Source organism: Moschus berezovskii, chromosome 22 (assembly GCF_049115385.1).
Source record: "Moschus berezovskii isolate FMDL1 chromosome 22, NW_MosBer_1.0, whole genome shotgun sequence".
NCBI classification, from domain to species: domain Eukaryota; kingdom Metazoa; phylum Chordata; class Mammalia; order Artiodactyla; family Moschidae; genus Moschus; species Moschus berezovskii.
The window spans coordinates 44,862,333-44,885,253 of NC_142481.1; the positions used below are offsets into that span (position 1 = coordinate 44,862,333).

Here is a 22,921-nt window from a genome sequence, read left to right on the forward strand (position 1 = left end):
CGACCCACCACCGGGAGGTAAGCTGGCCAGCGCTCCTACGCTCTGTGTTTCTCTGCTTCTACGCTTCTGTACTGTACATGTGCTCTAGAGTTCAGCTGAACAATCTGTATCTGGCTGAACTGGGAAGGAGCTGACGAGCTCGGACTTCCTTCCGCAAGCCTGGAAGACGTTCCACGGCTGCCTGGAGCCCGATTTTTCGGTGCTCATCTGTCTCAGTCCACGGACCAAATTGGACTTTTTGGGGCTCAGCCTCTGTCCGAGGGGTACGTGGTACTCCAGGGAGACGAGGGAACCGGACCCTCATCTACGTCTCCATCCGAGTTTTTGCTTTCGGTTTTGCGCAAAGACCGCACTGTGCGATTTTGGTGTTGTGGTGTCTGTCTACTGTTTGTTTGTTTCATTGTGGGATTTGTCCTTCTAGAAGAGATGGGTCAATCCGTAACCACCCCCCTAAGTCTTACTCTGCAGCATTGGAAAGATGTCCTAACCGTTGCCCGCAACCAGTCGGTGGAAATTCGGAAAAAAAGATGGATCACCTTCTGCTCGTCCGAATGGCCATCCTTCCACGTGGGTTGGCCACAGGACGGGACATTTAACCTCGACATTATTTCTCAGGTGAAATCCAGAATCATGGATCCAGGACCGCATGGCCATCCTGACCAAGTGGCTTACATCGTAACTTGGGAAGCCCTGGCCTGTATTCCCCCGCCTTGGGTCAAACCCTTCGTCACCCCCAAAGGCCCCTCTCTCCCATCGGCTCCAACCCCTCCGCTCCTCCCTTCACCCGCCCCAACCCGACTTTCTACTCACTCTTCTTTATATCCAACCCTGACTAAAGCCCCTAGCGAACAAAAAGATAAGAGGCCACCTATGACAGTTCCGGTGTTGCCGCCGGAGGAAGGCCACCTCATAGATCTCCTAACCGACGACCCCCCACCTTATCAAGGCCCTGCCCCAATGAGAGAAGCTGCCCCAGCAGAAGCAGCTCCCAGCGCCCCGACCGCTCCGGCGCCCTCCCCGGTGGCCGGACGACTGCGGGGCCGCCGAGAGCAACCCCCAGACTCCACCTCGCAGGCCCTTCCTTTGCGAACGGGGTCAAATGGCTAACCCCAATACTGGCCCTTTTCTGCCTCCGATCTCTATAATTGGAAAAATAACAATCCTTCTTTCTCCCAAGACCCCTCCAGGCTAGTCTCCTTAATTGAGTCCATCTTAGTTACTCACCAACCCACGTGGGACGACTGCCAACAGCTGCTGCAGGCACTACTAACCACTGAAGAAAAGCAGCGAGTCTTTTTGGAGGCCCGGAAAAATGTCCCGGGCGAAAACGGTCGTCCCACCCAACTACCTAATGAGATTGACGCTGCTTTCCCCCTGGGGCGCCCCGACTGGGATTTCTCCACGGTTGAAGGTAGGAACCACCTACGTCTCTATCGCCAGTTGCTCATAGCGGGTCTCCAGGGGGCAGCAAGACGCCCCACCAATTTGGCCCAGGTAAAACAAGTCATCCAGGGTCCTGAGGAGTCCCCCTCCGCCTTCCTAGAGCGGCTTAAAGAAGCCTACCGCATGTACACTCCTTATAACCCTGAAGACCCGGGGTGCAACCTCCCCATGTCCTTTATCTGGCAGTCCGCCCCAGATATTAGGAGGAAACTAGAGAGATTAGAAAATCTCAAGGAGAGTTCCTTACAAGACTTAGTAAAGGAGGCAGAACGTATATTCAATAAGAGAGAGACACAAGAAGAAAGAGAGGAAAGGCTTAGGAAAGAGGCAGAAGAGAGGGAAAATGCAAGAGATCGTAAGAGAAATAAAGAGTTTAGTAAACTGTTGGCCACCGTAGTTTCAGGACAGCGGCAGGATAAGTTAGGGGGAGAGCGGAAGGGGCCCCGAATAGATAAAGACCAATGTGCATACTGCAAAGAAAAAGGACACTGGATTAGAGACTGCCCAAAGCGACCAAAGGGGCCCCGCCAACCGAGGCCCCAGACGGCCCTGCTAACTTTGGAAGACTAGGAGAGTCAGGGCCAGGAGCCCCCCCCCGAGCCCAGGGTAACTCTCGACGTTGGGGGGCAACCTGTCACCTTCCTGGTGGACACCGGCGCTCAACACTCCGTGCTGACTCGTCCGGCGGGACCCTTGAGTAACAAGTCGGCGTGGGTCCAATGCGCCACGGGAGGTAAGCGATACCTGTGGACCACGGACCGAAGGGTACGCCTGGCCACCGGAGAGGTAATCCATTCCTTTCTACATGTGCCTGATTGCCCCTACCCCCTGTTGGGACGAGACCTCCTCACCAAGCTCAGGGCCCAAGTGCATTTCAGAGAGGCGGGATCTTGTGTGACGGGGCCCCAAGGGGAGCCCCTCCATGTTTTGACCCTAAAATTGGAAGATGAATATAAGCTCTACGAAGAGGAAAGACCTAATGAGGCTCAAGGCGGCCTCTGGCTACAAAAATTCCCGCTAGCATGGGCCGAGACCGGGGGGATAGGACTGGCCGTTAGACAGCCGCCCTTAATAATATCTCTAAAAGCTACCGCCTCCCCGGTGTCAATCAAGCAATACCCCATGTCCCGAGAAGCCTACCAAGGAATCCGGCCGCACATCAAGAGACTCTTAGACCAAGGAATCTTAATCCCCTGCCGGTCGCCCTGGAACACCCCCCTCCTCCCTGTAAAAAAGCCAGGCACGGGAGACTATAGGCCAGTTCAAGATTTGAGAGAAGTCAACAAGAGGGTAGAAGACATACACCCCACAGTCCCCAACCCGTACAATTTATTGAGTGGGCTCCCGCCAACCCATGTCTGGTATACGGTGCTAGACCTTAAAGATGCCTTCTTCTGCCTGAGATTGCATCTAGATAGCCAACCCCTTTTTGCCTTTGAATGGAAGGATCCAGAGCTGGGGATATCCGGACAGTTAACTTGGACCCGCCTCCCACAAGGGTTCAAAAACAGTCCGACTCTTTTCGATGAGGCTCTGCACCGAGATTTGGCTGACTTCAGAGTCCAACACCCAACCCTCATCCTGCTGCAATATGTAGATGACCTCCTACTAGCGGCAAAAATGGAAGAAGACTGCAAAAAAGGTACGTCTGCCCTCCTCGAGGCTTTGGGGACTTTAGGATACCGGGCATCGGCAAAAAAGGCCCAAATATGCCAACAACAAGTCACCTATCTGGGCTACCGGATAAAAGAAGGACAGAGGTGGCTGACTAAAGCCCGCCAACAGACCATCATGAACATTCCAGTCCCTAAAAACCCCCGCCAGTTGCGGGAATTCTTGGGGACAGCGGGGTTTTGCCGCCTTTGGATACCGGGTTTTGCCGAAATGGCAGCACCTCTCTACCCTCTCACAAAACAGGGAGCATACTTTGACTGGCGGGAAGAGCATTCCAATGCCTTCGAAAATATTAAGAGGGCCCTATTGACCTCTCCCGCCCTCGGGCTCCCGGACCTGACTAAACCCTTCTGGTTATACGTAGATGAAAAGCAAGGTTATGCAAAGGGGGTCTTAGTCCAGACCATAGGACCCTGGAAGCGCCCTGTGGCATACCTCTCCAAGAAACTAGACCCTGTGGCGTCAGGATGGCCACCCTGCTTACGCATGGTGGCCGCCATCGCAGTCCTCACCAAAGACGCCCACAAGTTGACTATGGGACAACCTCTGACCATCTTCGCCCCCCACGCGGTAGAAGCCCTCATCAGACAGCCACCAGATCGCTGGCTATCCAATTCCCGGATGACTCACTACCAAGCCATGCTCCTGGACACGGACCGAGTGCATTTCGGTCCCATCGTGGCACTCAACCCGGCCACCCTGCTCCCGATCCCGGAAGAACCCGAATGGCATGACTGCCACTTGATTCTTGCGGAGGCGCATGGGACCAGGCCAGACCTGACAGACCGACCACTGCCGGACGCGGACTTCACCTGGTACACTGACGGTAGCAGCTTGGTGGACAACGGACAAAGGAAGGCGGGGGCAGCTGTGACTACGGAAACCGAGGTAATCTGGGCAGAAGCCCTTCCGCCGGGGACCTCAGCCCAGAAAGCCGAACTCATCGCCCTGACCACGGCCCTCCGGATGGCAGAAGGTAAGAAGTTGAATGTGTACACCGACAGCCGGTACGCATTCGCCACAGCCCACATCCACGGAGAAATTTATAGACGCAGAGGGCTCCTTACCTCTGAGGGAAAAGACATCAAAAATAAGACTGAGATTCTAGATTTACTAAAGGCCCTGTTTCTTCCCCGAAAACTCAGTATCATACATTGCCCAGGACACCAAAAAGGAGACAGTCCCATGGCGCGAGGAAATCGGATGGCCGACAGAGCGGCCCGAGAGGCGGCCTCAAGCGGGCCACCCGATGCCTCGCAAATCCTCCCTCTGGCCTCGGGACTTGTCAATACTTATGCCTCAAATTGGCCGTTCCAGTATACTGAAGAAGACATAGGCCTACTACGGAAGATGGGAGCTTCCTATAAACCTGAAGAGGGATGCTGGACTTATCAACAAAAGCCAGTAATGCCCAAGAAACAGACTCAGGAATTCTTTGACCATCTACACAAATTAACCCACCTTAGCCCCCGAAAAATGAAGGCCCTCATAGAGAGAGAAAACCCATATTATTTATTAGAGGGGGACAGCCTTTTACAGCAAGTGGCAGGCAGCTGCAGGGCCTGCGCCCAGGTTAATGCAAACAAAGCCCGATATGGGATCGGAACCCAGGTGCGGGGACACCGACCAGGCATACATTGGGAAATCGACTTCACCGAGGTGAAACCAGGACACTACGGCTATAAATATCTCTTGGTGTTTGTGGACACTTTTTCTGGCTGGGTAGAGGCCTTCCCCACGAAACAGGAGACGGCCCGAACAGTCACCAAGAAGCTGCTAGAAGAAATTTTTCCCAGGTATGGAATGCCCCAGGCACTAGGGACCGATAACGGGCCAGCCTTCGTCTCCCAGGTAAGTCAGCTGGTGGCTAAGCTGTTGGGGATTAATTGGAAATTACATTGCGCCTACAGACCCCAAAGTTCAGGGCAGGTAGAACGAATGAATAGAACCATCAAGGAGACCTTAACCAAATTAACGCTTGCAACTGGCTCCAGAGACTGGGTGTCCCTACTGCCCCTGGCCCTATACCGAGCCCGGAATACCCCAGGGCCCCACGGCTTAACCCCATTTGAAATACTATATGGGGCCCCACCGCCGGCCACCACTCTCCTCGATCCCCATATTGCTGAACATGCTAACAGCCCTTCTTTAAAAGCCCATCTGCAGGCGCTCCAGATCGTACAAAAGGAAGTTTGGAGACCACTGGCCGCAGCCTACCAGGAACAGCTGAACAAACCCGTGATCCCGCACCCATTTCAGATCGGAGACTCTGTCTGGGTCCGCAGACATCAGACTAAAAACCTCGAGCCCCGGTGGAAAGGACCCTATACAGTCCTCTTGACTACCCCAACCGCCCTGAAGGTAGACGGCATCGCTGCTTGGATCCACTCCTCGCACGTTAAGCGTGCCCCGTCATCGAGCTCCGCCGACATCAGCCAAGACAGCCCGGACGGACCGCCTCGATGGAAGCTCCAGCGCTCTCAAAATCCACTCAAGATAAGACTTTCAAAGATCATATAGCTGTAATCCTTATAATCTTGGGTTCCCTGTCACCTGTATCCCCTACTAACCCCCATACCCCAAAACAAATAACCTGGAAACTTCTAGATGGGCTAACTGGCGAGGTACTCAACTCGACCACTGAGATTCACCCCCCCAACACTTGGTGGCCAATTCTATATTTCAACTTCAAAGACCTCGTACAAGTAACTTGGGCCGGGGGACTTCTGCAGGACAACGGGTTTTGGGCATGCCCAGGGTATATGAAAAACTGGAAAACTTGCGGGGGCCTACAACATTATTGGTGTAGTTCTTGGTCCTGCGTGACCTCAAATGATGGCAAACATAAGTGGGACGTTGGAAGCAGGGATGGAATTACCTTCTCGTTTGCACTAAAGGCCCCCGACTGGGGTGCATATTCCCCAGGCCCAGACGGGAAAGATAGGTATGCCCAAGTTAAGATAATGTTCAACCAAGAAACAGCAAAGGGACTCCGTTGGACTTCAGGGCTCAGCTGGGGAATCCAGACCACTATGGGGCCCATCTATTGGCATGGCCCCTATTACGGGGGTATCTTAACCATCCTCCAAACCATAGAAACCCCAGGCCCCACTGCTGCTGTCGGACCCAACACCGTCCTGACGGCTCGGAGCCCTCAAGCCCCTAAGATACGCCCCGTAATCAAAATTAACACCCCCTCACCTAGTCAGTTGACACCTCTGCCAGGACCATCAGAGGCCCCTACACCAGAAACTAGGGACCGATTATTCAACCTGGTACAGGGAGCCTACTTCGCCCTTAACGCCTCTGACCCTGACAGGACCCAGGAGTGCTGGCTGTGCTTAGTGTCTAGTCCCCCTTATTACGAGGGTATAGCAGTCGGGGGCAACTACTCCAATCATACCCAGGTCTCCGGCCGATGTGCTTCTGGCACTCAGCATAAACTAACCTTGTCCCAGGTTTCTGGAAAAGGACTTTGCCTTGGAACCATCCCCAAAACCCACCGGGTCTTATGTGACACTACCAAAACCCTAACCGGGGGCACCTACTATCTAGAAGCCCCTACTGGGACCTATTGGGCTTGCAGCACCGGGCTAACCCCATGTGTCTCTGCCGCAGTGCTTAACAGAACCACTGACTACTGTGTCTTGGTTGAGTTATGGCCTAGAATAACTTACCATAGTTCTGAGTATGTCTATAACTATTTTGAAAAAAGGTTTCGTTATAAGAGAGAGCCTGTTTCTATCACCCTGGCCGTGCTGCTTGGAGGATTTATGGTGGGAGGAATAGCGGCAGGATTGGGCACGGGGACGGCAGCACTCATAGAAACTAGCCAGTTCGGACAGCTCCAGGCCGCCATGCACACGGACATCAAAGCATTAGAAGAATCTGTAAGCGCTCTAGAAAAGTCACTTACCTCCCTCTCCGAAGTAGTTCTGCAAAACAGGAGAGGGCTAGATATCCTATTTTTGCAGGAAGGAGGGCTTTGTGCAGCCCTAAAGGAGGAATGCTGCTTCTATGCGGACCATACCGGGCTAGTGAGAGACAATATGGCTAAGCTAAGAGAAAGACTCAAACAGAGGCAAAAATTATTCGAGACTGAACAGGGATGGTTTGAAAGCTGGTTCAATCGCTCCCCCTGGCTCACAACCCTACTCTCCTCCATCATGGGCCCTCTAATAATTATCCTGCTAATACTATTATTTGGCCCATGCATTTTCAACCGGCTAATGCAGTTCATTAAAGACAGGCTGTCAGTTGTGCAAGCCTTGGTCCTAACTCAGCAATATCACCAAGTAAGACAAGGTGAATATGAATAGAGATGGCTTAAAAACCTCGAATGAAAGATTCCATTCTTATTCACAAGAGAAATGGGGGAATGAGAAATCCATAATTTGACCATCTTGGGCCAGGTCTCAAAAAGCCCCTAGAGGGAGGAGGGGATTGCGACACACAAACTTGAGTCACAGACTCCTCCCTAAGAAGATCCCGCCGGCGCCAAGAATTAAGAAACTCCTCCCAAGAAAAGTCCCGCCGGCGCCAAAAGTCGAGCCAATCAGAGTAAAAAAAGGGAAACCCCCCCAGAAAAACCCCGCGCGCGTATAAGCTGGCCAATGAGCTTCCGTGTATGTATGAACTGACCAGTAAGCTTCTGCCAGCTTGATCTTTTGAACAGAAATAGGTGCTTGTGTAACCTGCCGCCTCACCCGAAAAACCGCCTTATTAGGACCTCGCTTTTAAATCAGCCAATAGAGACCCAGTAACTAAGCTTCTCGCTTCTGTACCCACGCTTCCCGCCTTCGCCGCTCCTATAAAAACCCCTCACTCCAACCGTTGGGCGCGCAAAGCCTACAGACAGACTTTGTCGCCCCAGGTACCTGGTATTCGAATAAACCTCTTGCTGATTGCATCCGGACGTGAGTGGTCTCGTTGTTCCCTGGGAAGGGTCCTCCTGGAAGGAAGAATCTCTGTGGAGGTCTTTCACCAGCATAATCAGACTTACCCAATATTGCTCTTGTACAGTCCACACAGTGAAGAGGGCAAATAACATTTCAGTGTTATTATGAAAATAGTTCTGACCTTGTAGACCCCCTTACAGCAACCCAGGCATTCTCAGACCACACCTTGATATGCCCTGCCTTTCACTATTTTGTCTTTTTCTATAAGCATACAAACATGCATGAGCATGCTCCCACACACACACACACACACAACACACACACAGCTTCTATCATTTGATTTTTAAAAGGGCATTTGAATCTCAAAAAGAGGAAAGACGTCATTTCAGAAGAAAGCACACCCCAGTAAACTGCATGCGTTCAGATTGATGAACAACCCACTGTATTGTCCTTACTTTTCTGGTTTTGCCAAGGCCAGGGGGGCAGATGTTGGCATAGAAGACTGGTGTTTGGAAACCGCCTCCAGGCTGGCACACCCCTTCTTGAACAGATGAGAGAAATGAAGCCCTGAAGGGCTGAGCGCTAGCTGGGGCACAGCTAAGCATGGTTGGACATGGCTAGAGCCTGGGTTCGCCTCCAGACAGGCACCCCTTGCAGGAGGGCCCCAGGTAAGCTTTACACCCACCCTACCCTTTCCAGAAGATCTAGGAGTAGACCAGCCCCCAGGAAGCCCCCAGTGAGGCATGTGTGGAAGTGGGTGGTGTCTGAAGTGGGTGAAGAGCTCACACCCATCATGAGCACGCTGGGGAAATAGTCTGAGCTATTAACTGGCTGACACTGCTTGGCCTCTGCCCGGCTTCCTCCCACCCACCCCCCAACTCCCCCATCCAGTATCCACTGTCTTGGGTCACTTCATAGGAGCCACAAAGATTCATATACCTACTCAAGTGCACAGCGCATACATATCTGCCACCTATCCCCCAGCTCACACTCACACCTTACCTGCCCCGCCTCCATCCCCAGTTGCATTCTTTACATCCTCTCTCCCCATCAGACCCACAGCCCTCTCCTCATTGGCCACCCTCCCACCGTCCCCTGGGCACACACAAGAAGACCCAGGCCCAAGGGTCAGGGCAGCCAATAGACAGGTCGGTTCCCCATCCCAGGCCTCAGCTGCCCAGCCATAAGGAAGGAAAGAAGGACTGGAGGAGAAGGTCCATCTCTAAAGACCCTGGCCAGTTTCAACACCCCATGGGCCTTTGATGGTAGAAAAGTATGTGGAAGGCCACCCCAGCAGCCCAGGGGGATAGGGAGAGAGGGGACTTGGGAGGCAGGAGGGAAGGGGGTGTCAGCAGGAGGTATAGGCAGCTGGGAGCACCCAGGACTGATGTGAGGGTAAGGGGGACCGGTTGCAGGTGGTGGGTCTGAGGAGTTGGGTGGGGAGAGTCACAATAGGGGACTTCGGGGTGAAGGTTAGGGGGTTCCAAGGGCTCCTCAGTGGATGGTGAAATTGCAGGACAATCAGATTGACCCTCCAGAGTCTCCACAGTGGGTGCACAGAGTGTCTTATGCCTTTCTCTGTGCATGAAACTTTCCCCCAGCAACACCAAGCCAGCAAGTACAGAGACAGATATCCATCCCTTTGTTCAAATAGTCGACTTCTGTGGGAGGTGGTAATGGTGAACTGTATGTGTCTACTTGACTGGGCTCCAGGGTGCGCAGTGAAAGTGTTAGGAACTCAGTCCTGTCTGCCCAGGCTCCTCTGTCCTTGGGATTTCCTAGGCAAGAATACTGGAGTGGGTTATCCTTTCCTCCTCCAGGGGATCTTTCTGACCCAGGGATTGAACCTAGGTCTCCTGCATTGCAGGTAGATTCTTTACCATCTGAACCACCAGGGAAGCCCCCAGGGTGAAAAGACAGTGGATGGAACATAGCCTGGGTGTGTCTGTTTGGAACTTTCTGGATGAGATTAACATTTGAATCAGGGGTCTGAGTAATGCAGATTGCCCTCCCCAGTGTGGGCGGGAATGCCAGATGGAATTTACTGACAAGGGAGCCTTCAACACCCAGAATCCTGGAAAGGACAGGGACCCTCTTCACTGTGCTTTGAGTCCACTTGGATTTACACTCGGTAATACGGTTGGCTTGTGGGAAGGCAGAGATATGACTTTGTGAACCTAACTCAAAAGTTTGATGGATTTTAATCTGTGGCCAGTGAGAAGAGATGGGTTTTCCTGGTGCTGCTGCTAAGTTGCGTCAGTTGTGTCTGACTCTGTGCGACCCCTAGACGACAGCCCACCAGGCTCCTCTGTCCCTGGGATTCTCCAGGCAAGAACTCTGGAGTGGGTTGCCATTGCCTTCTCCGTTTTCTGGTGGCTCAGTGGTAAAGAATTCATCTGCCAATGCAGAAGATATGGGTTCAATCCCTGGCTGAGGAAGATCCCCTGGTTCTGGGAAATGGCAACCCAGTCCAGTATTCTTGCCTGGAGAATCCCATTGACAGAGGAGCCTGGTGGGCTACAGTCCATGGGGAAGCAAGCAGGTGGACACGACCTAGCCACTGAGTACAATAAGAAGAGACACACACCTGTGTGTCTCTGAAGCTGCCCTCAGAGTGGCCTCCTGGATTTGCTTGTGCTTGCCCAGAGAGGAACTAGCTTGACCTCGTGGGCTCAGAAATCTCTGTTCCAAGAGCTAAATGACAGTCACAACCCCAGAACCCCCCTCCCTGGATCCCTCTCCTGCTCCCCCACCAGGAGGATGGGAGACGGCGGTCTTCTCAGGGAATTAAACTCTTAAAACGCTGCTTTTCATATCATGGAGGAGACAGGAGCAAAGCTAACATTCCCATTACCTCCACTCACGGATAATGCAGGGGCAATGGATGCCAAGTCACGCGAAATAAGCTGAAGCGACTAACTAGAAGAAATAAATCTCAGGGGATTCCGTGCCAAGGAAAGGATTGCCTTCTACTTTGCATACTGTACACAAGTCCAGACTATCCTTGGGCTTCCCCCCCACAAGTAGGACCCCTCTGAGGGAGCGAGGGGGAGACGCACGGAGCAGGGAGAGGCATACTGCGTGGCTTGGGTGCCAAGAAGGAGGAAAACCCCATCATGCCCAGGCAATTCCTGCTCTGGGGTCCCTGCCCACATGGAAGAGAGAAACATGGTCTGGAACAGAAGAAATAATTTCCCCACCCCAGGCCTTCTCAGATGAATGGAATCACCAATTTAAAGGGGTGGGGGGGAAACCAAGACCAAAAAGTCAGACCAAGTAGCCAGACATGAGGTATTATGATGACAAGATGGTGGAGTGGGTAACACCAAAGGCTTTAAGGGTCCAGCTTTTTTCATTCGAATATCTGCAATTCTGTTTGCTAAATGTCCAAATGACTTCAAATCCACACCCTTCCTCAGCTTCCTCCTTTGTAAAATGAAGATGATAATCATTGTAACCATCTCATCAGGATATGTAAGGATCCGATAGCTTCATGTACATAGAGCCCTAGAATTTGTATTGTTTTTGCTCAGTCATTATGTCATGTCCAGCTATTTGGCAGACCCATCGACTGCAGCCTGCCAGGCTCTTCTGTCCATGGGATTTTCCAGGCAAGAACACTGGAGTGGGTTACCATTTCTTTCTCCAGGGGATCTTCCTGACCCAGGAATCAAACCCACATTTCCTGCACTGGCAGGCAGATTCTTTACCATCACACCACCAGGAAAGCCCCGATCCCTGGAACAGTGTCTACTAAATAAATATCGATTCCAGGCTGTCACCTTTGGTGTCACATCCTGTTGTGGTAACATAAGGACATCAGAGGCCAGGAGGACTTCATTCCCAGCTTAGTCATCTTGCTTAGAGGATATCGTTCAAGACCTCTGAGCTTCAGTTCCTTCATTTGAGAACCAAAATGAGTTCTCTGAAGCATTATCATGAAGTAACATGGAATGAAGGAAACAGGCAATCCCTAGACTGTAAATGGCTACAGTCCATGGGGTTGCAAGTCAGGCACGACTTAATGACTAAACCACCACAGGTGGTTTTTTGTGCAGTACACAGCCTGAGCAATCATCTGCAGCAGCCCCAGTGATGAACATCAAGCAGTTGGCACATTGGAGATACCACCCCTGTGTGAGCTTACCTACCAAACCATCGACTAGAACTCAAAGTCTTTCCTGAGCACCTTCCCCTGTAATGAGTACAATCAACACCAGGGCTGAGGAAGATGGGCCATCTTCCATTTGTGAGGGTGCCTACAAATGTTTCTAGCAGGAAAGAGCCCGAGTCCTGCTATAAAGCAGAATCCAACTCCACAGGTCAGGCTCCAGAGAATGAAGCAACCTACAGCCGGTGAAGGGGACAAGGCTGGGAGTGTGGAGATGTCTTCCCCACAGGACGGTCACTGAGGAAGGCCTGGACTCCCATGCTTTGACTGATGATGGCGGTCACTCAGGTGGAAGGGGCAGTGTCTACAGAGGTGAGGAGGGGGACATGCTTCAGAAAATAGGCTCCTCTGGGGGCCCTTCCATGTGCACCTAGGAGTGCCACCCTGTGCCAAGTGGGGGTGAGGCAGAGTCCTGGGAGAGCCTCTGGGGACTGGCCCCTGGTCCTATCCTGTACCAGTCGGTTAATCTACTTCAAATGGGACAGCTCGCGGAGAATCCCGAGTGACACCATTGTTCTATTGCCCTTCATTACCGCCACTTAGATCTTTTTACTTTATTACAAACATTCTTTAGCCCAGTCACGGGCTGATCTCCTAATTGGAGCTGCCGCTTCCACCCCCGCCCAGATCAAAGCCGCCCTGTTTGTTTGTGGAGGACGGAGGATGAACCGTCTTGCCGGCCTTTGAACATGAAGGCCCCTTTGTCTTCCAGCTGAAGTCATCCCTGGCACCCGCGGGGAGGAGATTGTGGAGTGGGGGTTGCTGTAGCCTGGCCAGAGGCTCAGACCACTGAAGCTCTGGTCTGAGCCTTCAGAATAAGACCCCAGACCTCCCTGCCTGCCTCTGAGGAGGGCTTGCAAACCGGCAACACGCCCTGCCCTCCCAGCTCCATGGTGGTTTAGTCACTAAGTCGTGACTGACTTGCAACCCCATGGACTGTAGCCTGCCAGGCTCCTCTGTCCATGGAATTCTCCAGGCAAGAATACTGGAGTGGTTTACCATTCGCTTCTCCAGGGGATCTTCTTGACTCAGGAGTTGAACCAGGGTCTCCTGCATTGTGGGCAAATTCTTTACTGACTAAGCCACCAGGGAAGCCCCCCGAGAGACATCTTATTTGACCGCTATGGTGACCTTTTATCTAAATGTTTAATTTAAATACTTTTTAAAATTTTAACATAGCAGATGCTTAAATATTTCTTAAAGAAATAAAATATTTCCTTTGTAGTTTTTCTTTAAAAATTCGAATACCTGTCAATACTGGGCCTCTGCAGAGACAGTGAGCTAACCAACTTTCTGAAGGTTATTGTCTCATCCAAGGGGCATCCATGGAGCATTTCAGGCACCTTTTTACTTTTTAACACTTTCTTTTAAACTACTATTTCCTCTGAAATTCCCTGGGCCAGAACCTGAGCTCTGCCATTGGAGATGGTAGGAAGCAGTGGAGGAAAGGTTGTGCCCATTTTACAGACAGGAAAACTGAGATCCCATGACATTCAAATAAGTGGCTTGAGGTCACACAAATGTTAATGATAGACTTGAGAGGTAGAAATTACAAGACAAAGGGAATTGACAATTACTTATCCTCTCTTATTTTGATGTTATGATCAATATGACTACTTTGGAAGAGAAAAGCACAATAAAAATGCCTTTCTTTAATATAGACACCCTTGAGGTTAACACTTGGGATCTAGTATTATGTAAGAAGCTGACTAAACATCATCTACTCTTTATAACAATCCTGAGCGCTGGGTTATAGTTTCTACACTTTACAACTGAGAAAACCAAGGCTTTGAAACTCAAGGACTTTGCCCAAGGTTACCCAGAAGGGTCAAAGGTTAGACCCAGGTCTGCCTAGCTGGTTGGTTCTGTTCTGGGTTCATCATGAGCTGGGCGGTTACATCTTAGAGCTTCTGGTTCTCCTGCACAACATGGGGGCCACCTACTCAGAAGACCTCCTTACCTGCAAGGCATCTGCAGCCTTGCTTATCTGCCCCCACTAAGCCCTCCCTTGAAAGAGCCAACTGGACCAGAAATGGACCCCTGACCCAAGCTGGGCCAATGAGATCCTTCCTGCTGGGGAGTAGAGATTGGAGTTCAGTTGTGGACTCCAGTCCAGACAAATAGGATAATGAAGTGTCTGAAAGGAAAGAAAGATGGAGCACAGAGAAACTGATGCTGAGGCCCAATGGCCCCACAGGCCTCCGGGTCCAGGTCTTGCGGCCTCACCCCCAGCCCTTGGCCTTTGCCATCACCCTGTATCCTTCCTGTGGAGGACCATTTTGTTCTCAAGGTGATTTGAGAGATTATCTGCCTTTACAGCCATATAATCCCCCAGGTAAACACAGTAAGACAGAGCTGGGTTTTAATCCTGCTCCTGCCCCTGGCCATGTGCTTTTGGACAAGTTATTAACTATAGTGTCTCCTATTCATAAAGTGGAGGAAATATATTCCTACGTCATGGGGCTTTGGGGAGATTCAAAATAAATAATGTAATTGGAGATCCCTGCAGATAGGACCCAATGCAGCAGAGCCCCAGCACCTGGCTAGAGCTTTTACCATCATTGTTATATTACATTAGAAAGCTTTCGTGACAGGGAGAACAAGCAGTGATTTCAACCAGCTCTTGACTATTCCACTTTGCAGGGTATCCACAAATTAATTTTTATCATGTGCTGATGTCCTTCCACCATCAGTTTCTGCACATGCTTAGGAAAGACGGAATTATTTATCAGTGGCAAACTATAATTGTGGAGACAGAGGTTGTTGTTCAGTCACTAAGTCAAGTCCGACTCTGTGACCCAATGGACTGCAGCATGCCAGGCTTCATTGTCCTTCACTATCTCCTGGAGATTGCTCAAACTCATGTCCATTGAGTAGGGGATGCCATCCAACCATCTCATCCTCTGTCGTCCCCTTCTCTTCCTGCCCTCAATCTTTTACAACATCAGGGTCTTTTTCAGTGAGTCAGCTCTTTGCATCAAGTGGCCAAAGTTTCGGAACTTCAACTTCAGCATCAGTCCTTCCAGTGAGTATTCAGGGTTGATTTCCTTTAGGATTAACTAGTTTGACCTCCTTGCTATTCAAGGGACTCTCAAGAGTATTCTCCAGACCACGGTTGAAAGCACCAGTTCTTCAGTGCTCAGCCTTCTTTACAGTCCAACTCTCACACCCATACATGACTACTGGAAAAACCATAGTTTTGACTATAGGGACCTTTGTCAGTAAAGTGATGTCTCTGCCTCTTAATATGTTATCTAGGTTTAGCATCAGTTCAGTTCAGTTCAGTTCAGTCGCTCAGTCGTGTCCGACTCTCCGCGACCCCATGAATCACAGCACGCCAGGCCTCCCTGTCCATCACCAACTCCCGGAGTTCACTCAAACTCATGTCCACAGAGTCGGTGATGCCATCCAGCCATCTCATTCTCTGTCGTCCCCTTCTCCTCTCGCCCCCAACCTTTCCTAGCATCAGAGTTTTTCCAGTGAGTCAACTCGTCGCATGAGGTGGCCAAAGTATTGCAGTTTCATAGCTTACAACTAAATCATCTAAAGCAGGTGTGATTTTTACTCCACAATTCTAGATATGAAAAAAAAGTTCTTATTTTATTTTTCTAAAATCAAATTAAACTTGATTCCAAACACCCATCCAGCAGCCTGACTAGAAATTTGTCCCTGGCCACTGTTGATCAGTCCTCAAACCAAGGCAGAGCTGGACACAGGGTTGCTCAGAGGTTGCAGCTCGGATGCCTCCAGCCACGTCTTGGCATAGGATCTTTCCTTAGGCCTGGGATCTCAATCCAGCCACCCTAGATACGGCCTTTTCTCTCAAAGGGGCTACCCCAGCCCTGTCTCCAGGTCCCATCCTGTTGTTTTCAGGATTTGAGAATTCCACACAGCCCTTTCCTCCCTCGGGGAATTTAATTTTCCTCTCATCACCTCCTCTCCCCAAATCAACCTCCCCCATTCTGAATCACTTTCCTTCACTCTGGAAAGACCCACAACAGCAGTTCTGAAAGCGTGGTCCTAGGCCAGCAGCATCTGTGTCACCTGGGAGTTCTAGAGAAGTGTAAATTGTCAGGCCCCTCCAAGACCCACTGAATCAGATGCTCTGGGGGTGAAGCTCAGCAATCTGTGTTTCAACAAGCCTTCCAAGTGATGTCAAAGCTTGAGGACCACTGGTCCAGTATCATCATCACAATGAATTTATCAATTTAAAACCAAAGCCAAGAAGGTGGGGTTGTCTTGAGACAGCTTCAGGCTCTGGTCTCAGCTACACAGCATCCTCTCACCTGGTGGGCAAACAGTAAAGACCTGAGTCCTGAGCTAAGGAGAGACAAAGGACTAGTGCTCATGGCAGTGTAGGCTGTGAACTGCACAACTCCAGAGGGCGCCATTCATGTGAACGGCCACCTGAATGGCAAAAGATGGTGGCCCAGTGGGAAACATCAAGGAACCAGAGGGCATAAGGAGGAGGCTCGTGATTATTTGAAAAAGTGGGTTTGGGGGATTCCATCCCATGCAAGAGGTGAGGGGGAAGATAAAAAGAAAAACAGTGCAAAACCTGAACTCAGCCCTAGGGGGCGCTGTCTATGTGGGCAACACGCATTACGGGTCAAAGAGAAGAAAGCCTTCAGAAGGTCTCAAACTCCAATACCTAGAGGAACCAGGCTGGCAATAAAGAGGCAGGAGGCTGGAGGATGCAGCCCATGTAAAGATGCAGGCTCTACCCAGCCTCAGCCACTGTTTCCACATGGGATGCTGGGCTCAACCTTGTCAGGTTCAACTTTCACGTGAAATCTCTTGACATATTATAAACAGATTTTGATTTTTAAAAACACTTTATAGAATATCCAAACATAAAAATTACTCTCAATATCTAATTAAAAACAAATTTAACAAAAGATTTGAACACTTCACCAAAGAAGATATGTAGGTGGCAAAGAAGCATGGAAAAAGATGTTCAGCATCATTAGTCATTGGAGAAATGCAAATTAAAACCACAATAAAATAACACTATGTACCCACCAGAACTGAAAGAGATGCATGTACCCCAATGTTCATTTCAGCTCTGTTTACAATAGCCAGGACATGGAAGCAACTTGGATGTGCATCAGCAGATGAATGGATAAGAAAGCTGTGGTACATATACACAATGGAATATTACTCAGCCATAAAAAAGAATGCATTTGAGGCAGTTCTAATGAGGTGGATGAAACTGGAGCCCATTATACACAGTGAAGTCAGAAAGAGAAACACCAATGCAGTATATTAACACATATATATGGAATTTAGAAAGACGGTAACAATGACCCTATATGCAAGGCAGCAAAACAGACACAGATGTAAAAAACAGACTTTTGGACTATGTGGGAGAAGGTGAGGGTGGGACTATTTGAGAGAATAGCGTTGAAACATGTATGTTACCGTATGTAAAATAGATGACCAGTACAAGTTCAATGCATGAAGCAGGGCACTCAAAGCTGGTGCTCTGGGACAACCCAGAGTGATGGGGTGGGGAGGGAGGTGGGAGGAGGGTTCAGGATGGGGGGACACAGGTAGAACTGTGGCTGATTCATGTCGAGGTGTGGCAAAAACCACCATAATATTGTAAAGCAAATAACCTCCAATTAAAATAAATAACTTAATTTAAAATAAAATAAGAAGAAACTGACAATACCAAGTGCTGACAAATAATGTAGAACAACTAGAAATCTTAACATTGCTAATGGGAATGCAAAAGGGTACCACTACATTGGAAGCAGTTTCTTATAAAGTTAAACATATTTTTACCATGCAACCCAGTCATCCCACACTTAGGTATTGCCCAAGAGAAATAAAAATTTATGTTCACACAAGACTCTGTAAGTGTGTACTTATGATAGTTTTCCTATTTGTAATCACCAAAACCGGAAGCAATCCAAATGTTCTTTCAACTGGGCAATGGATAAGCAAATTATGGTATATCTATGTAATGGAATGTTGATCTTCAAGAAAAGGAATGACCCACCAACACAAGCAACAAAATTGCTAAATCTCAGTAGGCATACTGTCAAGTGAAAGAGCTCTGACTCAACAGATTGCTAGTGTAGGATTCCATTTTCATGACATTTTGGAAAAGGCAAAACTGTAAGGACAGAAAACAGATCAGTGGTTGCCAAGGGTTGGGGGTGGGGGCAGGAATAGACCAAAAAAAGCACGCAGGGAATTTGGGGAAGTGATGGAGATGATCTATACGTTGCTTATGGCTATTTGTCAAAATTCACAGAACTGCATACTAAAAAGGGTGAATTTTACTGTCTGTAAATTATATTAATACAATAAAATTATTATACCTTATTAAACAATATACCTTAATAAAACATGGAAAATTAAATAAAAATCACTCTGTGGGCCAAACAAAGCAGCGCCATGAGTCGAATCTAGCCCATGGCTCGTCCTGGGTGTCACAGAGAACAAAAGGGGGACCCCAGAAGCCCCAGCTCCTGCCTTCAAGGAGCAGAGGGACAGAGAGGCACAACTTTAAACCATACTCCCCAGTGACAGCCCTTCTCCCTGTTTTTCACTTAGGGTTACATGGAAGATGTCCAAAAAGACTTCCTTCGTCACCTAAAATAGTTTGGAAACTATCAGCATCTTGGAAACAGAGATGGACCAATATGTGAAGACTCCATGAGAACCCACCTCTACCACTTCTCCTCTGTGTGACCTTGGGTCTTTCCTGGGTCTTCATGTCCACTTCCCTCAAATGGGACATAGACCCCACACCTTGCTGCCCATCCCCCAGATCCCCTAGGAGACTCCATGAGACAGGAATATGAAAGGGCTCTGGCTGTGGGAGGGATGAGCTGGGCAAGAGGGTGGGGAGAAAATCATGGAAGACACTCAGAAGTAATCAGGCAAATGCCCATTGAAACAGCAGGGAGGTACTCTTTTTCATTCATCGGATTGGCAAAGATGAAAAAAAACTGAGGTTTGGTTTTGGTAGCAATGGGGATGTGAGTGAGCCCAGGGGCCTTAGGTTCTGTCCTCAACCCAGTCACATATTGGCATCTCCTGGGCAGCTGTCAACCAACCTGGAGCCCAAGTGTGTGTTTAGTTGCTCAGTTGTGTCCGACTCTTTGCCACCCCATGGACTGCAGCCAGCCAGGCTCCTCTGTCCCTGAGATTCTCCAGGCAAAAATACTGGAGTGGGTTGCCATGCCCTCCTTCAGGGGATCTTCCTGACCCAGGGATCGAACCCAGGTCTTACTCACTGTGGGAGGATTGTTTAATTGACTGACTCACCGGGGAAGCCCAGGTGAGACCCAACCAAGTAAAGAAAATCTCAGGAAAAGAGGCAACAGAGGATGAGATGGATGACATTACTGACTTGGTGGACGTGAGTTTGAGCAAACTCTGGGAGATGGTGAAGGACAGGGAAGCCTGGCGTGCTGCAGTCCATGGGGTCGCAAAGAGCTGGACACGACTGGGCAACTGAACAACAACAGGCAACATCATAATCAGAACTTTTAAAATAATTTTTAAATTGGTTCTTAGCATGGGAAAAGCAGCAAGTAATATACAAGGGAAACCCCATACAATTAACAGCTGATCTTTCAGCAGAAACTCTGCAGGCCAGAAGGGAATGGCAGGGTATATTTAAGGTACTGAAAGGGAAAGATCTACAGCCAAGATTACTCCACCCAGCAAGGAACTCATTCAAAATTGATATAGAAATCAAAGTCTTTACAGACAAGCAAGAGTTAGAATTTAGCACCACTTCCCTGGTGGCTCAGATGGTAAAGAATCAGGAGACCTGGGTTTGATCCCTGGGTTGGGGAGATCCCCTGGAGGAGGGCATGGCAACCCACTCCAATATTCTTGCCTGGAGAATCCCCATGGACAGAGGAGCCTGGCGGGCTACCATCCACAGGATAGAGTTGGACACTACTGCACAGCACAGCATAGCAAGCATCTTTACAACAAATGTTAAAGGGATTTCTATAGGAAGGAAACAGGACAGAAGGAAAAGACCTACAAAAACAAACCCAAAACAATTAAGAAAATGCCAGTAGTAACATATACTAATTTTTAAATTGGTGCTTTAAAAATGAAACATCTGCTCAATGTCATGTGGCAGCCTGGATGGGAGGGGAGTTTGGGGGAGAATGGATACATGTATATGTATGGCTGAGTCTCTGCTGGCTACCTTAAACTATCACAGCATTGTTAATCAAACAATACTCCAATATAAAATGAAAAGTCAAAAAGTAAAAATGAAAAAATGAAATGAACAACTGTGTGTATGTGTGTGTATCTGAAAACACACACACACACACACATATATATATATATGCTATATATGCTGTGCTGTGCTAAGTCGCTTCAGTCATGTCTCTTTGCGACCCCACAGACTGTAGTGCCCAGGCTCCTCTGTCCATGGGATTATCCAGGCAAGAATACTGGAGTGGGTTGCCATGCCCTCCTCCAGATCTTTTCAACCCAGGGGTTAAACCTGCATCTCTTATATCTCCTGCATTGGCAGTATTGGCAGGCAGGTTCTTTACCACTAAGGCCACCTGGGAAGCCTATATATACATATTTAAAGGAATACATTTGATTGCTTGTTATTAGAATTCTCTCTTCTTCCTCAAGGAAGAGGTATAATGTAATGGATTTTAGACGAAGTCTGGACTTCAACTTCAGAACAAATCAACCAATCTAAATCCATCATGGCAACTCTGTTTCTCTCACCAATAACTGGTATTGAGCCAGCCTACTCTCAGTTCTGCCCAGGAAGAAGTACGGGATAAGCTAGGGGTATTTCTAGCAGATGGTCTATTTCCCCCAAAGAGACACAGGAGGGAGAGCCAGTCACTTCCTGTCCCCCGGAGGTAGGCACCCTGGAAGGGGGATTTCAAGGCCCAGTTTCTATAAGGAAATTGAGGGCTGCCCAGTTTGAGGATGGAGCTGCTATGAAAACAGCAATCAAGATGCCTCAGTGATGGCATCTTCCCTCTTCTGGGCACCAGGCCACCGTGTGCTCAGAACACTAGAGTGTGCAGAAAGGAAATGCCCAGACCTCCTGATGATACCCTTGTACCTGGGACCCCACAGAGCTGGTGGCAGCCAGATGTCTTTTCAGTCCCCAGCCAGAGGGCACCCAGGCCCTGCGCCTGAGGTGCCCACTCAAGGTGAGAAACAGAACATGGCCCCAGCTCTAGGCCTGGAGGACTTGGGCTACACAGATGCTGAACATCCAAACGACAGTGATTCTGGCCAATCAGGCCTCAGTTTACTCATCTGTAAAATGGGAGTACATACAGTGACCACCACAGGGACTCTAACATGAAGGACATGCACAGAGATGCTGATTCCTTGCAGATACCCTACTCACTCTCAACAGTCTTTAGCCCAGGTGACAAGTCATTCAGATCCTTGGGAGTTTGTGCTGCTTCTCATCCTAGCTGACCGACCCCTGCCCTGAACTGCAAGAAAGGTTTCAGTCCCAGGCACACACAGAGGGCAATCACAGAGACTGGAGGTGAGATTGGAAGTGAGAAATGCCAGTCCTCCAGTGAGGACAGAGGAAGAATGAGTGTTCCCAAGAAGCTGAGTGGAGGAGCCGGGAGGAGGAGAGGGTGGTTGTGAGGGGCCATGAAGGACAAGCAGGAGCGTGTAGACTTGGTTTCCGAGTCAGTTGTGAAAAATAAACAAAGAAGCCTCTTGTACATCTTAGCCCTGCCTCCTGCGTCGGCTCCTCAGAGGACTACGCTTATCTCTGTCTTTCAGACAGAGAAGCTGTGGCCCCACACCTCACACACACGCTTCATAAGCCACCAGCCTGGGATTCAAACCCAGGCCTTCGGAGACTCCCAGCTTAACGTCCCAGTCCTGCCAATGACTCAGTAGGGAGATGAGTAGAGTCTTTGCTCCTCTCTAGGGCTCAGTTTCCCCATCCTGTTGACCTCCAGGCCCTAAATCCCCCTGTCCCCGAACAACGTGGCTTGCCAGCACCAGCCCCTCTTCCACTCCAGGACCAGCCTCTCCGGTGGGACACCCCCAGTCATACTCTGGCGCTGACCCCCAGCCTGCCCTGCCTGGGGCAAAGGGTGGCCAGGACCCCTGCCCTGGGGTTACCCCAGCTCTGAGCACTCAGCTTTCTGGAAGAATGACCCCATTCTTCTGGCTGATCACTGTCCACAGCGACCCCAGGCCACTTCCTCCAGGCTGCCCCTGCAGACAATGCCCCAGGCCCAGGCTAGACCCTCAGCGCCCCGCCCAGCCCTCACCCGCACCCCCAGCCCTTCGGCACCAGGCATCTGCTGCCCTTCTGGAATCTGTGTCAGGCTGCTGAGGGGCAGGCAAGCCTCCAGACCCAGAGGCCCAGGGCCCCCAAATGCCCTGGGGCGCACCCCTCAAGGTCTACCCAGGTTGCTTGGGAAACCATTTCAGGTCATTTGAGATGATCGGGAGCCTGAACTCTGTTTTGAGCCAAACAACAGGAGGAAACAAACCCCCAGCTGTCAAAGTCCTCAGGACAGAGTCCTCCCGGGGGCCAGGAGTGGCGGCACACCTCGCTGACTATTCTCTGCTGCTTCTTTATTCAGCTCCACAAATATTCATCAGGAGAGCTCCCTGCCACACTGGCATTGGTGTCCGCGGAGGTCAGCGGGGGACGGGTAGGCAAACAGAGGAGAGTGGAGAGCCCCCAGGGGGAGCCGACTTTGTCTCTGCACCAGGGTCCTCCGGCAAAAGT

The 22,921-nt window shown here is 50.0% G+C and overlaps 1 protein-coding gene across 1 annotated transcript; it reads left to right on the top strand.

Annotated features, from left to right (window-relative positions):
• Positions 1–426: 426 nt before the first annotated feature.
• Positions 427–6,255, top strand: LOC129563331 (uncharacterized). Its single transcript, XM_055437179.2, is given in 1 exon segment — positions 427–6,255. A coding segment is annotated over 1 exon segment (5,211 nt). The 3' UTR covers positions 5,638–6,255.
• Positions 6,256–22,921: the final 16,666 nt, after the last annotated feature.